This window comes from Heterocephalus glaber, unplaced genomic scaffold (genome assembly GCF_053883595.1).
Source record: "Heterocephalus glaber isolate CG9 unplaced genomic scaffold, H.glaber_assembly_v1.0 deba00001600, whole genome shotgun sequence".
Lineage (NCBI taxonomy): Eukaryota > Metazoa > Chordata > Mammalia > Rodentia > Bathyergidae > Heterocephalus > Heterocephalus glaber.
Window position 1 is genome coordinate 7,836,316 of NW_028258372.1, and position 18,481 is coordinate 7,854,796.

Below are 18,481 nucleotides of genomic sequence, written 5' to 3' on the forward strand. Positions count from 1 at the left end.
TTACTGTGCCTTCCCAGTCAGAATTATCGTTTCTTGTTGATTTTGTTCCCAAGAGGACTCTTAATTTAAAGTAGATAAATGATGGCCGGGGATTTAGCGCCGCCTGCTGCGCAAGCGCAAGGATTGAGTTTGATCCCCGGTACCAAAAAAACAAACAAACAATAAAGTAGATAAATGAAAGGGCCAGGGATTTAGCTCAGTAGTTCCGCCACCTGCCTTGCAAGTACAAGGTCCTGAGTTCGATCCCCGGTAACCCCCCCCAAAAAAAGTAGATAAATGAAAGGTCTTAACAGTTGTACTTAATAAATAGGTCAAAAGTTTGTCATTTAAGTCTTAAAGGTTTTATTGAAATACTGATTTTATTTTTTACTATTTTAGGCTCGACCTTTAAACATTGACGGCTCATTAAACCTTTTAGGGTTGGAGACCATTAGATTAATATATTTCAAAAATAAGATGGCAGGTAAGAAAATACTTATATTAACTGGATAGCTTCAGTGGAAATATTATCTCTTGGCTGATTTCCCAAGGTCACATGAGTAATAAGTGCCAAGTACAGATTTAAACTCAGGTGTATCTCACTCTAGAGTGTGTGATCTTGGTGACTGTCAGACTGTTAATATATTAAGATAAAGTGTTGAACAAAAGTAACTGTGTTTAAATGTCACATAGCTGTATAAGCAGAATATCTGATTTTGACCTACCTTGTTATTTTTCTCAGGAGTTCCTAGGTAAGTAGAGAAGGTATATTTGAATGTGTCTTCTGTACTTTTAATATGGTAACTTAACCAAAATTAGCAGCATGAAATTGTAGATACTCACCCAGAGTTCCACTTGGGGCTCCAGGAATCCACCTCCAGCCAGGGGTGCCTCCAGCAGAGGGTTGAGCACTTCTCAAGTGCTGATGATAACATTGAAAGAAACAGAAGGAAGAGGAAAATCAGAAGAGTGCCCAGAATCAGGAAGGGAAGGGGAACCCTAATGGTTACTGACAAGAGAAAGGCATGTGGCCAGTCACAAAGTAGTAAAGTAAGGCTATCACACCAGATATTAGCTACCGTGTACAAAATGCCAGGGAAATTGACCACATGGAAGTAAATGTCATCACTGTGGGCCTGAGCAGTTAAAATATCTCTTAATGAATATTGTGCCCTTTTCTATATAATAAAGTCATTCTTACTCCATAGCAACAAATTTCTGCCTAACCAACGTATTCATAAATTTCTGATCTTTTGTAGTGAATATGTTTAATGAAGATGCACTTATAGTGTACTTTGTATTTAAAATAACATTTGAATTGAATTAAATATAAGTGAAAATATTGCCATAAGAAAAATATTAAAATGTTTATATCAATTATTTATAGGTAGTGGGATTATCTTAATACTCCCTCCCATATTCCTCCAGTAAACTTTAGTTTATTTACAAAAATCCATCAAAAGTTTATTTTTATTGTCTTTTTTTTGTTTGTTTTTATTTCAAGTAGTAAAATAAACAAATTGTTTGGCTTCTGATTCAGTGTTTTTATCCATCCCCAGAACTGGAGATTTAAAAGTCTGCTGAAAGGCTATCCCAGTATGACTTGAGAAAGCACATTCAGATTTTAGGAATAATTCCTACCTGGATGGATTTATCATGTAGCTAATGAAACTTAAGGTTAAACTTCTAAGACCCTATACTTAATTTTGTATGCTATTTCATAGATGAACTCCAAATATTTGCATAAGATTGGATCTACTCCGTCAAGGTCAGGAGAGTGGAAATAGCAAAGATTCTTGACCTTAATAAAGGAAGATAGTGAAAATAGAATTCCTTATTCCACATGTCATAGATGAAATTTTGCAAGGAATTCTTTATTATGTAAAGATAATTTTAATTATTCATATAAATAGTTTGGCATGTCTGTCTGATTATTGTGCCTATTAACAGCAGCTTTGAGGGACGAGAGGTGTGTAGCTAATGGCAGAGCATTTACCTAACACACTGAAGGCCCTGGGTTCCATCCCCAACACAAAGAAAAAGAAAACCTGCAATGGCAGCTTTTGAACATACTAAGCCACTGAAACTAGTGTGTAGTGTGGGAAAGAAGAAAGGGTAGGCATGAGAAGTGAAGTGACCAAAGTGAAAGGACACCAACTATAGTTTTCTTCTAGCAAAATTGTTTCATCTTATGTTTATAATCAAAATAAAAATGAAAATGTATTTTAAGCTTTGTCTAATATAAGCCTATATCTGTTTACAGTTGAATTGAAAATTATTGCTTATTTACTGTGACAATCAATGTATAACTTTTAAAAATCAGAATTGCATATATTTGTTCAATTGATTCTACTGTCATAGAAATTAATGGATTAAAAAGTATTTTAGCAATTTAAACATCACCATTATTCCTTGTTATCTTTCTTTTAACAGAAGGGGATGAACTGGTAGTTCCTGAAACATCAGATAATAGTCGGAAACAAATGGTTAGAAATATCAACAACAAGCGACGTTATTCCTTCAGAGTCCCAGAGGAGGAAAGGATGCAACAGAGGAGGTAGATGTTTAATTTGTACTTACCATCTGTCCGTGCTTCCTGCATCTAAAGAACTATCTGGTGGGAATACTGCATTTGATTTGGAAGGAAATTTTGAAAATCTGTCATTCATCTGTGACTGAAAACTGCAGGGCTATCAGGGTAACTCAGTGGTAGCATCTTTGCCTACTATGTAGGTTCAGTTCCTAACATCACAAAAAATCTGCAACGATGAATGCAACCTGTCAATGTCATTTAAATATTATTCTCAAAATTTTGAGAATACACTGGACCTAAATACTATATTTTGATTCACTTCTGTATTATGTAGAATAGTTAGAATTTTAGAAATGTTTACCTTTTTACAAAATAAACATAAATAATATTTGTTTATATAGTAAACCTGTATATGTTTAAGAATTCCAGATAACTCTTTATGAGCACATCTCAATTACATGCAAAAATATTTCTAATTTTTTAAAATATATACATAAAATGTTCAGAATTATCTGTAAAATAAAGCAAATATTAGTTCCTTGATATATAAGTATTATAAAAAGACTGTTTTGGACTGGGAATGTAGTTCCAATGGTAGAGCACTTGTCTAGTGTGTGCAAGGCCCTGGGTTTGATCCCTAGCTCTAGAAAATTAAAAAATGGAAGGGTCCACTCTCATTTCCCACCCAAAATCATGATATTGTATTTAAAATTGAAAAACAAAACATTCTAAGAAAATGAATTAACTGAGTTTATTATTCTAATTATATCCTAATTAACACAATTTAACTTCTATTTTTATTTTTAAAAACTAAAAATAAAGTATAATTAATTTTTTTTCCTAAGTTACCTACCTTGACCATGAAAAAAGTATCTAAACAGGTGTTTGTCTTACAGGGAGATGCTACGAGATCCAGAAATGAGAAATAAATTAATCTCTAACCCAACTAATTTTAACCACATAGCACACATGGGTCCTGGAGATGGAATACAGATCCTGAAAGACCTGCCCATGGTAAGAAGAAAGGAGAGAGGATAGTCTTGAAAACATATATAGACTTCACAGACTATATTAATATAATAAAATGTTTCTCTGAGTCTGTCACAATATATTTAAGATGCATAAAGACATATTTGATCAGCAAAACATAAAATTTAGACATGTCAGAAATCAAACAAATCAAATTCTTCCATACCCTAGAAATTTCTCTCATTCCTAAATTTATTATTGTTAATGGAAGAAAGTGCCATATTAAGAGAGATTGTATACTAAGTCACTAAAATTTCACTAAGTTCAGAAGTATTTGGCCTTTTTTCTCCCAAGAGATCCATGTTAGCATGGTCATTAATAGTCATGCCGCTCAGCTAGCTGAAGTTAAATCTTTTTACTTTGCCCAGTTACAAGTATGTTGCCTAGTAAATTGTACATAAAAAGTACAACAAAGGAAAGCTGTTATGTTTTAACAGTATAGATTGTGTTGTCAGACCCATTATGTTGAGCTTAAGACTATTAGTGGAATTAGCTAATTATCTAGGTTCTGCTTATTCTTAACATTTCAGTACTACAGACTATTAAAACTTTAGTATGACCTTTCCGAACAATATAGTCGTTAAACTTTATATAGAATTTTAAGCATAATTTTTATTTAATGCCAATTTGGAGATGAATTATAGATCTTAACCCATATCTCTAAGGAAATCTGCTTTAAATTAACCATATTATCAACACTACTGTGATAGAAGAGCTGCAAGAAAAAATAAGTAATACAGTTTTTTTTGTTTGTTTTTTGTTTTTTGGGTTTTTTTTTTTTTTTGGTACTGGGGATTGAACTTGGGATCTTGCGAGGCAGGCGGCAGAACCACTGAGCTAAATCCCCAGCCCTAAGTAATATAGTTTGATATGCAGTCAGATTTTTAACATAAAAACTAACTTTTAAAAGGCATTTTGCTTTTATTTTATGGGAAGAAAAGAATTAAGTCTGCATTTTTTTGAGCCTGAGTACTTTGCTGGAAATATCCCAGTTAATGAGCTGGCCCTGCTTTTTTATATTTATTTTTTATCATCAAGAGATTATTATTATGTGGTAATAGTAATATTCCTTCCTTTATGGAGTTCAGATCATTCACAATAGCCACTTTTCTTTTTGGAATAGAGGTTTTTTTTAATCTCACATATTAGCAGTATTTTTCTTTGGATGGAATAGTTTCAGTACAGTATTTAATAAAATGTTACTCTGCTTGGTGTTCTGCTGCTATTGGGTAGAAAATCAATTTACTAAGGTTCCAAAGTTGTTTTAGACCTTCATACACAATAAGAATAGGCACCCTAACACTAAAATATCAGATTTCAAACATTGTAAGAAAGTTTGTGAAAGTATCCCTCCTTAACTTTACTTTTCTCCCCTCACTTTACTACCACTAAAAAGGAATCTGTATTTTTAATTTTAATTTTTTTTTTTTTTTGGTACCGGGGATCGAACTCAGGACCTTGAGCTTGTGAGGCAGGCGCTAGAACCACTGAGCTAAATCCCCAGCCCTAAAATATTTTTATTACTAAACAAATTTAGATTAAAATTTTCCAAAGATTCATCCCCCACCTGGCTCCATAGCATGTGACCTTCTGTGCTGGTTGCTGATTCTAAGTAGACCTCTTAATTTTTTTAGTATTTGCTGTCACCGGATTTTTTTTTTTAAACCCATGCTCACCTAATTGGTTCTTTTAGGCATTAACACTGATTTTTTTTTTTTAACTCTAGCAGTTCAATTCAGATTTTAATGTGCTTCCCACCCCTGTCGTGTTTTCTTATCATGTAAGCACCTTTGTATTTCCAGGTTAAGAAGTTGGTGTAAATTTTTGAAACTTACTTCTTCCCCTGGACATGTAGTATGCATCAAAGATTTTATGTGTCAGAATTACTGTTATTCACAGCCATGTTATTTTAACATGATTTTTCTCATTTCACTGCCAAAGGATATATGAACTGGGGTTTTTATAGATACCCGCTTAATTACCTAACACATGTTTCTTGAGCACTTACTATCTGCCCGGGCTCATGCCTATCTGAGGATAGATACTGGTAAAGAATACAATAATATGCATGTTTGAATATAATAATAATAGTATGCATGTCTTTGTGTACATACCTTTATGGAAAAGTTTATGATCTTGTATGTATTTTCAGATTTTGATACGTTCTTTCCACTGAAAAGGAATTGTGAACAGTTTCCAAAAACATAAAGATGAGTTAAATTCATCTGTTAATGTGTAAGAGTTTTCAAGCACCAAAGCCATGTATTATCATCTGTGCAAAGAACATGTGCCCCATTTTTATGTTTCGGCTTACTCAAATCAGTATTGTTTTTCTGTGAAATACTTACAAGCATAGAAAGTTTATTAAATGTTTTTAAAAGTTAATTCCATTTCTTTTATATGAAATGATCCAGAAATAGTACTCTTGTTGTTTCTTAAATGTAGAAGGGGCAATAAGCTAAAGGAATCATTGTATTTTCTTATTTCCTATATCAGAGGTGAACCGTTTATTTGTATCTTAGTAAGCCAAAGAATATAAGCGATTTAAGGCTTGTGTGTATGTCTTACAAAAATATACTGAGTTAGTTTTCTTGAAATTTTTTTTATCATTTATCTCATTCTATAAGATCTAGTGATAGAGGACAGATTTTTTTTCTCTAATTGATGCAAAAATAACATTTTACTTCTGTACTTCAAGCACAGTACATCTTATCCACTCCTCATATCGTTAATAAAATCTAGTGCAGTGTCCTCTTAGGGCTTCCAGAAGTAATTTTTCTTCTTGGAGTAGAGCATACCTCAGTGATAAAATACTTGCGTAGTATGTACAAAACCCTGGGCTCCATCCCTAAAACCTCCCCAAGTAATTTTGTTTCCTTAAAATCAAAGTTACATGTCTTTTTTCCCCCTTTTTGTTGGAAAAAACCTTAGAAAGTACTGTAGTGATTTACTCATATTTCTGAAGTAAAAACAATATCTTGTATGGAAGCCTTTCTTTTCAGCTTTGATAATTGCTGAGATATTTTTACAAAGCAAGCTCATCTCAACTAGTAGAACATAAATGCTGTGCTGGATTCAGTCAGAACTTTCTCCAGGACATTGTTCACCCTTTGCCTTTAATGAAAGGCCCCTGTTTTCAGAAACAATTATTCTTCACGAACTGAACCTCAAAACTCCCCATTATGAAAAAGTGGTTGGCTACTGATTGGTACTCCCTAAATAATCAGCAGTAGTTACCTTATCTTGACTTCAAAGGCTTTTTTTCTGTATCTCTGGTATTACATTATTTCATTTTTTAAAAACAAACCTGAACATTAAAAGGAAGACTTTTCCCTGATACAAATTTGTTCTTTTAGTTGTCTATATGAAAATCAGTGTGTGCTTAAAAGTAAACCAATTAGTACCCATAGATACTATTTTTCTTATAGAGAAGAACAATAAAAGCCAGCACATATCACAAGCCTATAAATATAGTACTAGGAAATGTTTTTAATTGTTTTAGATTCTAAAGAAAATTCCATAACACCTCTAGTTAGAAGCCACTGTAGATTCTTTAATTGTTTTTTGATTTTTCTATATTTAATGATTTTGGTAGATTTTTGTCATGTTTTGACTGTATCACATAAGAAAATCCTAAACTGGGAATGGGGAAAAAATAAGAACCAAGAGAGATTATGTAAAAAAGGTGCAAATTTCCAATGATGAATGTCATATTGTATACCTAAAATGGACCAATAAAATTAATTTTTTAAAAAAAGAACTGAAAATCCTAAGCTAAATTCTGAAAGTATTCTTGCATCTTTAAAAGTCCAGTTTCTACTCACTTAACTATAGTAGTAAAAGAATGATTTTATAAGAAGAAGGATTGTTTACAAATCAGCTGTTTAAGTGACTGGCAAGAAGATTACAAAATTTAACTTTCTAAGTCCTAAAAGTATTTCATTAAGGATTTGGTACTTATATAAGAAACTACTTTGTTCTTTTCTGTGTGCATGTTGTCAGAAATGTCACACGTTTTATTGACTCCATCATCACCTTATCACTTTTTTTCTTCTTTTCTGTTGTTTTTGATAGCCAGGTTTCCCTTATCCATCCCCTCATCATCACTCCGGTCTGATCTCCTCTCCGATCAACTTTGAGCACATCTATCACATGACTGTTAATTCTGCTGAAAAATTTCTCTCTCCTGATTCCATAAACCCTGAATATTCCCCGTCTCTACGCTCTGTCCCTGGTACACCAAGCTTTATGACTCTGAGGGTATGAACTGCTGAGTCAGGTGTTAACTTTTACTAACCATGTGGAGATTTCCTGTTGCCTGGCCTAATAAATAACGCCACCAAAATGCTACCATTTTATGAACATTTTCTTTTGACCTGTTTCTCTTCTGCCATACTTCTCTTACTGTTTTTCTTCTTCCTCTGTTTATCTTCCTCTTCCTCCTCTACCCATTCCGTTTCATTTCTTTTGAGAAAAAAAAATGGAGAAATAAGGAGGATTTCAATGTTTTATTTTTGTAATAGTATTGTGATTCATCTGTATTTGGTAAGAAAATTTCCCATTATCATATTTCCCATTACACATACCATCATAAAAAATAACCCTTGAGTGGCTCTTTATTTGGTTAAAGCAAACAGAAAAAGGCTGTCTGAATTTCTGAGTTTTTTATAGCTCATTACCTATAACCAGTTCAATTCAGATATATTTTTTATATTTGATGAGTTTGAAGTCTAGGGATGTACCTGTCGTAGCTACAGTAAACCTTCTTTTGAAAACTTTAAAAATTTCCAAAGTATTATATTGCATTCAAAGTATTGTATTGTATTCAAAGTAACATAATGTATTCCAGAATACATTCAAAACAGAAAAAATTCCACCAATGCACAGTTTTACAGATCATTTAGTTACTGATATGCATTTAATTCCAACTAGGGTCCAAGAAAGCTGAATAGAAAAAAAAAAAAAAAAAGCAAAGCATACAGGAAGCATGAAGGACCATGGCATCTATTATCCATCCCATCCATTTCCTTCCATTTAGCCCTCTGTCTTTATTAGTAGCTTTGCAGTGAGGTGGAGAGTGGCTATTACACTGAGTATCCATGTGCTTATCGAGTAAAAATAGTGCTTGTGCTAACTTCAAGGGAAGTTAGTTTTACAGATAATAAAATATTTGGATTGTGTCACAGAGACTCATTCCCATTATATCCCCCCTGGCTTAGAAAAATAGTAGCATCAATTTTTTTATTTGTTTGATAGTTAAATAATTTTTCAATAAGAAAATTATAGGATGACTTTTGTTTATAATATAAAAAATTTCAACTATATTTTAAATGTCATTGACATTAAATTATAATAACACTTCAGCATCTTGCTTGACAAAATTAACTATGATAAAAATAAGCCTTAATTTGCTTGGTAACAGATTGCAGGCAGTAGATTCTAGTGGAATGCTATATAAATCAACTAAGTTTTTCATATAAAACATGATACAAGTATTAGGTTAGTTGTCTTTGAGTAAATCACTGTACCATCAACAAATTTTACCCTAATCTTGAGCATATTTGTAACTAGAAAGATCAAAAATTTAATTTCTTGTCACTTTCTAATGAAGTTTTATTTTAATTTAATAAGCTTTTTTAACATTTTTTTCCATGTATAATTTTATTGAACAATGTTACTAAGAAACTATTTCATAGTTTCAGCTTAATCTTTGCCATTTACTTAAGGTGGATGTTTTATAGAAAAGGACAACACTAGTCCATTGTAAGGTTTATAGAAAAATCAATACCAAAATGTGCAGTTTGAACCTGATCCTCCCATCTCTTCTGCACTTTCTTTGGCTGCATTGCGTACAATGCTTGTGTCTAACAGGGTTGCTCGAGTACATGTGAAATCTCAATAGCCTTGACTGTTTCAGTTCTGAATTTTTTATTTTCTTAGAAGGGAAAAAAGTAAAACATTTGCTTTGAGTAAATACCACACTGAGAATTACATGGACTTTGCAAATTTGGTATATGAACCAAAGGAAGTGGTTGAATTTGGGGCCAGTTGGCTGGCCAACTTTCAGTGTATGTGCCTTTTCAAAATATAGGGTTTGGAGTTTTTTAAGTGGTACTGTATTAATGCTTGTTTTCCTGATCACTAGCTTCGTCTCTGCCCTGGTGGTTTTGCCGTAATCTTCTCAGTGTTTCAGATATGTGTAGGAACACTCAGTGCGACAAAATCACTAGACCCATGGCCTTTCCTTGGGCTCTCATGGTTACGAGGTGACTGAGAACTAAGGTTTTAGTTGTAGACTTTTATTATAATCACAAATGTTTTTTAGCTACACTACTACATTTATTATTTCTTCCAAATAACCTCTAAAGTCTTAAGTATTTGTGCTCATTTTATAATATTCTGTGTATAAATCAGGTTATTTGAAGAATTTCCACCATTTCATTCACTGATGCCCAGAAAATGTTATTCTGTCCAAACAATGAAAGTAAAATGGACTTTGGCATCTTTAAAACTCATAAATACCCACACCCAAATTCACTTGTTACATCAAGCCAACATTAACTACGTGTTCTACAGGAAGGATCATAATTTGAAATTCATGAACTATATTAGCAATATAGTTAATTCTAATACTTAAAGTAGGAAATTAGGATCGCAGATATAATCCTTATTCAGCAAATATTTTCCAGCAAACTATTTTACATGCTAGAGGTTAGTATGGTTATAATTGCAGTCACTATAAGAAACAATAAGATGACTAAAGGAATGAGGCTAAGAACAGAAATGAGCTGCACACTTCCTAAACAGCCAGGGCAAACTGGTCTCACCTGAACCAGCCAAGGTCCTTAAGCAGGTGAGTCTGTGTGACTCACAGTGTGCTATTTTTCTGTGTTTAAAGGGAAGGTATAAAGATATTTAAGGAAATACATAAATGTAACTTAAGCATATAGGCCTTTTCTCTTGCTGAAATGTATGAAGCATTCAGGTAAGATTATTAACATTAAATTATATTGAATTAACATTGAATAGCATAAGTCATGAAAAATCTAAGTCATATATATCATGAACAATGTAAATATCAATGTTGGCCAGGTATATGGACAGATTTCTTTGATCGATCCTCTTCTTTAAGCTATCAGAAGAAAAAACAGTATTTTCTAAGCCCCAATTGATTAGAGAAGATTTATTGCTTTTGAGACAGTAAAATGAGGCAGACAATTATAACATTCTAAAATAATTAGCTTTGTGTTTTGTTGCATTAGAAAAAAACCGGGATATAGTGTGGCCAGCTCTTAAAAATTTACATTGGAAGAAAAGATAGGAGTCACACCAAATTGATAGTAGCTGGTGAATTCACAGGAGACATTTTTTATTTCTTTTATTATTTCATTATTGTACATACGGTCCACAATCCATGAATATTACCTTTACAATCAGGAAAAAGTAAACACTTCTAATGATGTAAGTACTTGGAAAACTACTAGTTCATAAATATACTTTACAGTCACTTTTCATTAATCATGGTGGCTGTGACTGTTTTGTGATTTTTTTTTTAAAGTGTAGAAACAATAAAGGGAGGCCATCTCCTCTCAAAAGAAAGTAGCATGTATACTCTGATCCCATTAAAATAATCGGCTTTTCTTAATAGCTTGATCCTTTGGAAAAGTAACAGAACTTAAATTTTTGGCTACTTTTTAATGTACTTGTTTGTATTATAGTTATGTTCTTGCTGCATGTAAAATTTGTGACTGTCCCTCCCAGCAAAATTGCTGTTTTAATGAAACTGTCAGGAGGAGTGAAGTGATGCTGCAGATGGCACATGAGCCCCTTAGTAGAGCAAGTGGAGGAGCTGCACATAGGTGAGCTGCATTGGGTGCTCTCCTTTCACTGGTGTAACCAGTGTGATTCTCAGAAAAGCTCCACACAGCAGGTTTCATGCCCAGAAACAGTCGAGGAAACCAAGGCTTAGAGTTGTATCAGCCCAGGGCCTGCCAGCAGTAGTCTGCACCACAGATGTGAGTGCGCTTCCTTCTCCACCTCGCTTACCAAGTACTGGCTGTTTTCCTTTCTCAGTGATGAGAGGGCAGGCTGTCGGAAAACAGGTGCTGTGGGCTAGTAAAATCACTGTTATTCTTGTTGTAATTATTAGGGAAAAACTAATAAGGAGTTAGAAATGTTCTGTGTATAAAGATAGATAGCTGTAGATATAGATCTACTATAGTATATATATTATATGTGTAGTGTATATAGATATAGGGAGACATGTACCTCAGTTCATGAACTTAATGCATTCCACAGTTCTGGAAAGGATGGCCATGTTCATGTTTGCGGAAAAGATGGCCACAGCTGTATTTGTCTCCCAATGCAGTTTGCAAACAAAAGCAAAATTTTGCTGAGCACTTCTGTTTGCAAACCAAACTGTTCACAAACAAAGCATTGATGGACTGAGTTACCACTGTATGTGTGTGTGTATATATATATATATTCCATGAATTCATAAATTTTAAGCAGTCCAGACCCTTTGCATCAGAAATTTGGAACTATGTCCACAAGTAGAGAAATCATTGTGAAAGATAAGAGATATTAATAATACGGTATATGTAGTTTGCCTACTCTAGGATTTATAAAGAATATTGTAATATTTTTCCCTCTTCTGGATTTTGTCAGGCCTGACATCTCCTTTTTAGTCAGAAAAAATTGGGACCAAAAGAGAAATCGTCAAACTAATAATCACTAGTTACGGAATGTCACCCAAGTTGATTGCTGCAACGTCATGTTTCTGACAAAGTAAACCGTTGTCTTGGCAAGAATGTAATTCTTCCAAATGGACTTACTAATTATTGTGATTTATCCTAAGCAAGTAAAAATCTCATACATAGTGAGAGCTTTATTTTTATTTGCTGCAAATGTCCATGTAATTTTACACCTCACTGTAACATCTAACCACAATAACGTTACTTACCGTCTTCACAACCAAGACATTATTTATTGATGAGTATTTCAATAAAATAATTACTTAATTCTTACTGGGTGAAATTTATTTCATTTTAGAGTTTTACTTTTATGTGTGGAAGGGATTGTGGGATCTACTTTTTCTTACTCAGTATCCTTCTGGTCAAGATTGTTTTATTTCTTAATAGTTATTGTGAAAAGTAGACATCTCTGCCAAAAAAGTTTCTTTCTGGATGAAGAATGTACCTTTCTTTTGTGATTTAGAACCCTCGTCCTCAGGAAAGCCGGACAGTATTCAGTGGCTCGGTCAGTATTCCATCCATCACCAAGTCCCGCCCGGAGCCAGGCCGCTCCATGAGTGCCAGCAGTGGCCTGTCAGCAAGTAAGTGGCCCAGGCTGTGGGAGATGCCTCTAAGCTAGGGATCCTGGCCACCTCCTGCCCTGCAAGTCCCTCAACTGACATGCTCTCACTTACACATGCTCAGTGCTTTCTCATTCTACATTCATGGCAACAGTGTCTGTCACCTTCAGCAATGTCTTAGACCCTGCTGGTCACAGGTGCAGTTGTTAAGAAAACAGCTCTAGAGTCCTTAGTCTAGTGTGCAGGCCGTCTGGGAGACAGATACAGCTGCAAATCGTGGTGGTAAATGCTCTGTGGAATAACCAGGGTAATGTAATAGAGGATAGAAGGGATAGCTTTTAGGGATAAACTCGTACTCACTTCAGGTGGCATCATATTTGAGTCATGTCAGCCAGCTGAGAAGGCCATGTGGCTGCATGGTAGTGGAAAGAGAGTGACAAAAAGTAAGAGCAGGAGAGGTGGGCAAGCGCCACATCGACAGGGACCTGGAGACTAAGGCAGGAATGTTTAATTGTAATCAAAATGCAGCAAGAAGCCTTTGGAGAATTGTAAGTAGGGAAGAGCCTTACACAGTTTACATTTGTGATGATTCCTCTGGCTGCCAAGTGGAGAGTGGGTTGAAGGCAGGCAGGAGTGGACGCCAGCATCCAGATAGCAGGCTCTGGGACTGGCCCAGGGGAAAGCCCAGGAGGTTTGGAGTACAGCAGGGCAGGAAGGAGAAGAGCACAGGCAGAAGGCAGTGGATTCTCCAGATGTTTTCAGAGGTGGAACCAATAAGGCTTGATGAATCTGTTATGAGAAAGGAAAAAGGAAGAGTAAAGATGGCCATAGGTGTTACCATTGACTCCCATCTGCTGAGGTTCAGGCCAGGGCTGGGGCAGGCATTCTGGGAACACACAAAGGTCCAAGGTAGGACACAATCAACACATTAACTGATTAACTGGAAAGGAGCAGGGGCAGATACAAGAATACTCTTTTACCATAAAAGCAAGATAATGCCATTCATTGAGTAAAATCTTTGAGGCCCAGAAGACACCAGCTGCCTGTAACCGGCTTTCAAATGCTTCACAATCTTTATTTTTAGCCTCTCCTTTTTTCCCACTCTACTCTGAACTGTAGCACCTCTTTTCTATGCCTTTGTACAGAACCCTGAACTAAGGGACAATATAGAGAATATGTGCTCCATGGAGTGCTTATGTTTGGCTATGCTCAGGAGCAACTTCTTGGTGGGGGAAGAAGGAAGCCTAGGCAAGATGCTGTCTACTGAATAAAAGTGCACAGTGGTTGTAACAGTTGCCTCCCTCAGAGGGAGGAGTCACACATCTCTGGTTCACTGTGATCTTTTGTAGATCGTGGATGTCAGCAGTGAGAGTGGGGATTGTGAAATGATCCTGTAGCTTCTGGCTGGGGAAGATTGTTCTTAGCCAAAGGGCCTCTTTCCTGTAACTTTCTTGGGTGTGTGCTTTCCCAGTACCATGGCATTGCTGAGAGACCCAAGGGAGCACAGCTCCCAGTGCCCACAGAAATGCAGTCCCCGGGCGTGTCCAGTGTAACCAGTGAAATCTTTCTGTGCTTCTGAAAAGTCGATCTCTGAGAAAAACTAATTACACTATCCCAGATTTATGTACTGCCCTGCATTCTTGCATGTTAGACACTTGAGTCCAGGTATCCTGATGCATTTGTTGTTCATTCAGCAGCCATTGATTTTAGCATCTGCTCTGTGCTCAGATATTCCTTTCAGGTTTTGGTGATATAAAGATGATACTGCTGTTCCTGATGCATAACAAATTACCCCACAGCTTAGAAGTTTAAGCAGCAAACATTTATTATCTCACATGGTTTCTGAGGGTCAGGATGGTTCTGGCTCAGGGCCTGTCATGAGGTTGCACTCACACTGTCAGCCCTCAACCCAGTGCCTGGAGAATCCACTGCCTGCTTACTCACATGGCCTGGGGCAGCCTACAGGCCCTTTCTCTCCAGTTCCTGAGAGTCCTTGTGACGCTGCCTGGCTTCCCCCAGAGCAAGTGATCTGAGGGACAGGCAGGAGCAGCAGCTTTACAGCCCTGTCTCAGGCATGACAGTATCACTAATGACAGGGAGACACTCTGAGAAACGTGACTTGGGATGATCTCCTGGTTGGGCAGGCATCACAGATCGTCCCTACACAAACTAAGATGGCCATTGGACGTGCACTTGGTCCCTCGTTGACTCAAATGCTATTTTATGACACATGGCTGTGCTGCTTCTTTGAGGGAGGGGACTGCGTAAATGTGTGACGGTCAAGAGAAGGTGACCAAGTGGGAGACTGGGCAGGAGTTCAGGAGTGGGCTTTGAAGGAGTCTTCACCTGACACACAGAAATTCCAGTGTTCGAGATCCACCTTTCTTGCCATTATTTCCCTAAGTCATCTGGAACCAGTTTATAGCTTACTGCATTGAAAAATGTGATTGGAATATTGCACCACAAATTGCCTTTGTACTTGTGGTGAAGTTAAACTATAACTAGACTTGAAATGCATGGCAAGTACCTCAACATTAATAGTTACGTGATGGAGCCAGATCCTCTTCTCCCTCCGTCCAGAATCCAGATTTCTTTTTTAATGTATTCTAGAAAGGAGTACGCCGTGTGTTGTGTTATATTCCTGGGAAGATCTGGGATAGTGCCAATAAGAACGTTAATATTTATAGAGCAAAATGCTGACTACCCACATGATAAAAGATAATGTATAGTCTTTATAAATAAAGCCTGTAATCATCCTCCAGTCCGTTCAGATGAGGTTGTGCTATCACGTGGGTTAGGATCAAATGAAAAAAAAAGCTTTTGGTGTTTTGGGATTTGTGGAACTGTTGATAAAAGATAAGACCTGCTACACAGAGCTCTCCTTAGAGGGGGTGAATGAGGATTGCAGATCACTACTGGTAACATGGACAGTGCAGGCGAGAGCGAGCCACTCGAGCCATCAGGCCCTTCATGGCTGTTAGAAGCCTTTTGGGGAGATACCAGGAAATGGCATCTCTGGAATCCAGGGGGCTTCTGCTGTTAGAGTGACTCCTACTGGCTTCAAGAGGAGCCAGGCTCCTATAAAATGTTTCCAGGTGGCTGGCCAAGAGAGGGATGGGAAGCAGTAGGGGAACTCTGCTGTCAGTCTCCACAGGGTCTTTCACAGCCAGGCTTTGTGAGGTGCAGCCAGGTTGCAGAGGCTGGGCTGAGGGTGGTCAAAGTAAGCCAGGCCTACACTTTCCAGATTGCCTCCGGCCTTTTTGTTATTATACCAAGACAGCTCAACTTAGGTTTTGATGTTGTTGTTGTTGTCGTTGTTGTTTTTGGCTTTTTGAACTGCTTGTTCCATAGTTCATGCTGGCCTTGAACTCATTAGCCCAGACTGGCCTCAAACTCTTGGTGATCCTCTTGCCTCAGCCTCCCAAGTGCTGAGATTACAGGTGTTGCACCACCATGCCTAGCTATTGTCTTTCTTTTCTTTTTTTTAAAGATTTGAGTGAGTGTAACCGTTCTTTGAAAAGAGTCTAAAAATTTAAAAGTAAAATTCATATATATATATATATATATATATATATATATTTTTTTTTTTTTTTTTAAAGCACTGAGGTGAGTTCCAGTTCTCTTATCTACAAATGATTACTAGGAAGGAGGAGGCAAGTGAAAGCCCAAAGCATGATGCAGGCCCCTTCACCCTCCTGTCCTGCATTTCATTCTGCATCTGTTGTTCCCACAGAAGTCCTATAAGGTAGAATTTATTTTACTTATAGGTAAGGAAAACTGAAATTCAGAAGGGTGACACAACTTGCCTGAGGTCACACACTGGGGAAGGAGAGCCACAGAAATCTCTGGCAGTTTGTATTTTCTATTCAGAAGGACAAAATACAAAACTTCTATAACTTTTTTTAAAAACTGAACACTGAACCAGACAAGAAATTAGAAGAAAAATCAAACACAAATGATGATGCCTTCAAATAGATTATACTCTAAGGAAGAAGATCCACACCAAAAAAAGTGAAGAGTACATTTCCAAAGAACAGCACCAAGCAAAGAGCAGTGCTTGGTGAGGGCAGCGAGTCCAAAGGGTGGATGGCGCAGGCGAGGGACAGCCGCTCAGCCCCTCTGTCCTGATGCACTAAAGTCAGGGAAGCTTTTAAAACTCAAGTGGGAGAGCCCGCTCTAGTTGCTTCGGGCCAGGGCCCAGGTGTTGATATTTTTAAAGCACCATAATAATACGATATGTACAGCCAGCGTTGGGAGCGTTGGTGACCTCTGAGAAGTCAGCTGTGGTGTCAGGAAAATGCAGGCCTTTCTCTGATGCCACCTGCCCAGTGCTTTATTAAGGAGCCCACGTAGGGGAGGTGGCAGTGGGAGTGAGCAAGGACACAGCCTGTCAGCAGGCTCCTGTCGGCCTTTGCGAGCACTCAGCACACTGCTGGTCATCAGATACGTATGCTGTAAGAGGTCACCTGCTGACATTTTCATTGAATTCTTAATGATTACAATAAAAGTTTTAAATCAGCAAGAAGCTCAGAATCACTCCCTATACCTTAAAGTTGTACTAAAATTTCAACATAGTCCTTTGGGATGAGCGGTCCTAATATTGAAGCTCAGCAAGATTAAAACATTATTTAAGCAAAACCTAAAAAATTGCAGGGAATTCTAAGGGCTTTAAATGCTAACAGTACTCCCCAAATTTCCAAAGATTTTTCTTTTGTGAATGCTTCTGGTCCTCCTTTGTACCCTAACTCTAAGAACAGGAACAGTATGATTTTGAAGAAACTCAACCTCATTTTGAAACCACAGGCTTTTTGTTCTGTGGGTTGAAAATATGTGTGTTTTATGTTTGTGTGTGTGTGTGTGTGTGTGTGTGTGTGTGTGTGTGGTCAAGTGCTAATCCCACATTGATTGGCACAAGCCTTGGCTCTGGATGTTCTGTCTTCTGCATTCAGCTATGTTCTGGGCAAGGCCGGGAGAGGCAGAGGACGTATCTCTTAGAGGGCCAGGCACTGGATTATAATGAGACTGCCCCGGGGGACCCATGAGGGGGCGGGAAGGCTCAGGAGGCAGCCCCGGGACAGGAAAGATTCTGTGATTATTGTCCTGGGGAGAGCACTGTGTGCCCATGAGAAGTGTCCTTAGCTGGAGTGTGACAGGAGCAGCCATCTGAGGTAGCTGGACTTCAGGGTGCAACTGGGGCCTGGGCTACCATAGTTGGGCTACTGTTCCTCAGAGGAGGGGGTCTGGGCTGTGGGGAGGGTGAACTCTCATCTCTGCAGCTGGCTACTTCCTGTAGGACTGTCCTCTTTGCATACCTGATGTTTTCCTAAATGGGGTCCTGCAGGGTCATCCGCTCAGAATGGCAGTGCACTGAAGCGGGAGCTCTCTGGAGGAAGCTACAGTGCAAAGCGGCAGCCGATGCCTTCCCCGTCAGAGGGCTCCTTGTCATCCGGAGGCATGGACCAGGGAAGTGATGCCCCTGCCAGGGACTATGACGGAGAGGTAAGTGGGGCTCCTGAGAAAGGAGCAGAGTTTTTATCCAGCTCACCCCGGCCCCTTCACTGCATTTCCTCTCAGCCAGGGCACTGAAGTTGTAAACTGGAGCTTTCCTGGAGCTCTCCAGACTTCCA

At 37.5% G+C, this 18,481-nt stretch overlaps 1 protein-coding gene across 23 annotated transcripts in view; it reads left to right on the top strand.

The window, feature by feature from the left end:
* Cdc42bpa (CDC42 binding protein kinase alpha) overlaps window positions 1-18,481 on the top strand; it is a 277,951-nt gene that overhangs the window by 255,169 nt on the left and 4,301 nt on the right. For 14 of the 23 annotated variants that reach the window (XM_087194275.1, XM_087194279.1, XM_087194276.1 and 11 more), the window contains 6 exons: window positions 379-463; window positions 2,413-2,536; window positions 3,409-3,526; window positions 7,616-7,801; window positions 12,758-12,875; window positions 18,196-18,353. In XM_087194275.1, the coding sequence (XP_087050401.1) occupies window positions 379-463; window positions 2,413-2,536; window positions 3,409-3,526; window positions 7,616-7,801; window positions 12,758-12,875; window positions 18,196-18,353 (789 nt within the window). The remainder of the gene's footprint in view (window positions 1-378; window positions 464-2,412; window positions 2,537-3,408; window positions 3,527-7,615; window positions 7,802-12,757; window positions 12,876-18,195; window positions 18,354-18,481) is intronic. The other 9 variants (XM_087194283.1, XM_087194290.1, XM_087194292.1 and 6 more) reach the window with 2 other exon arrangements.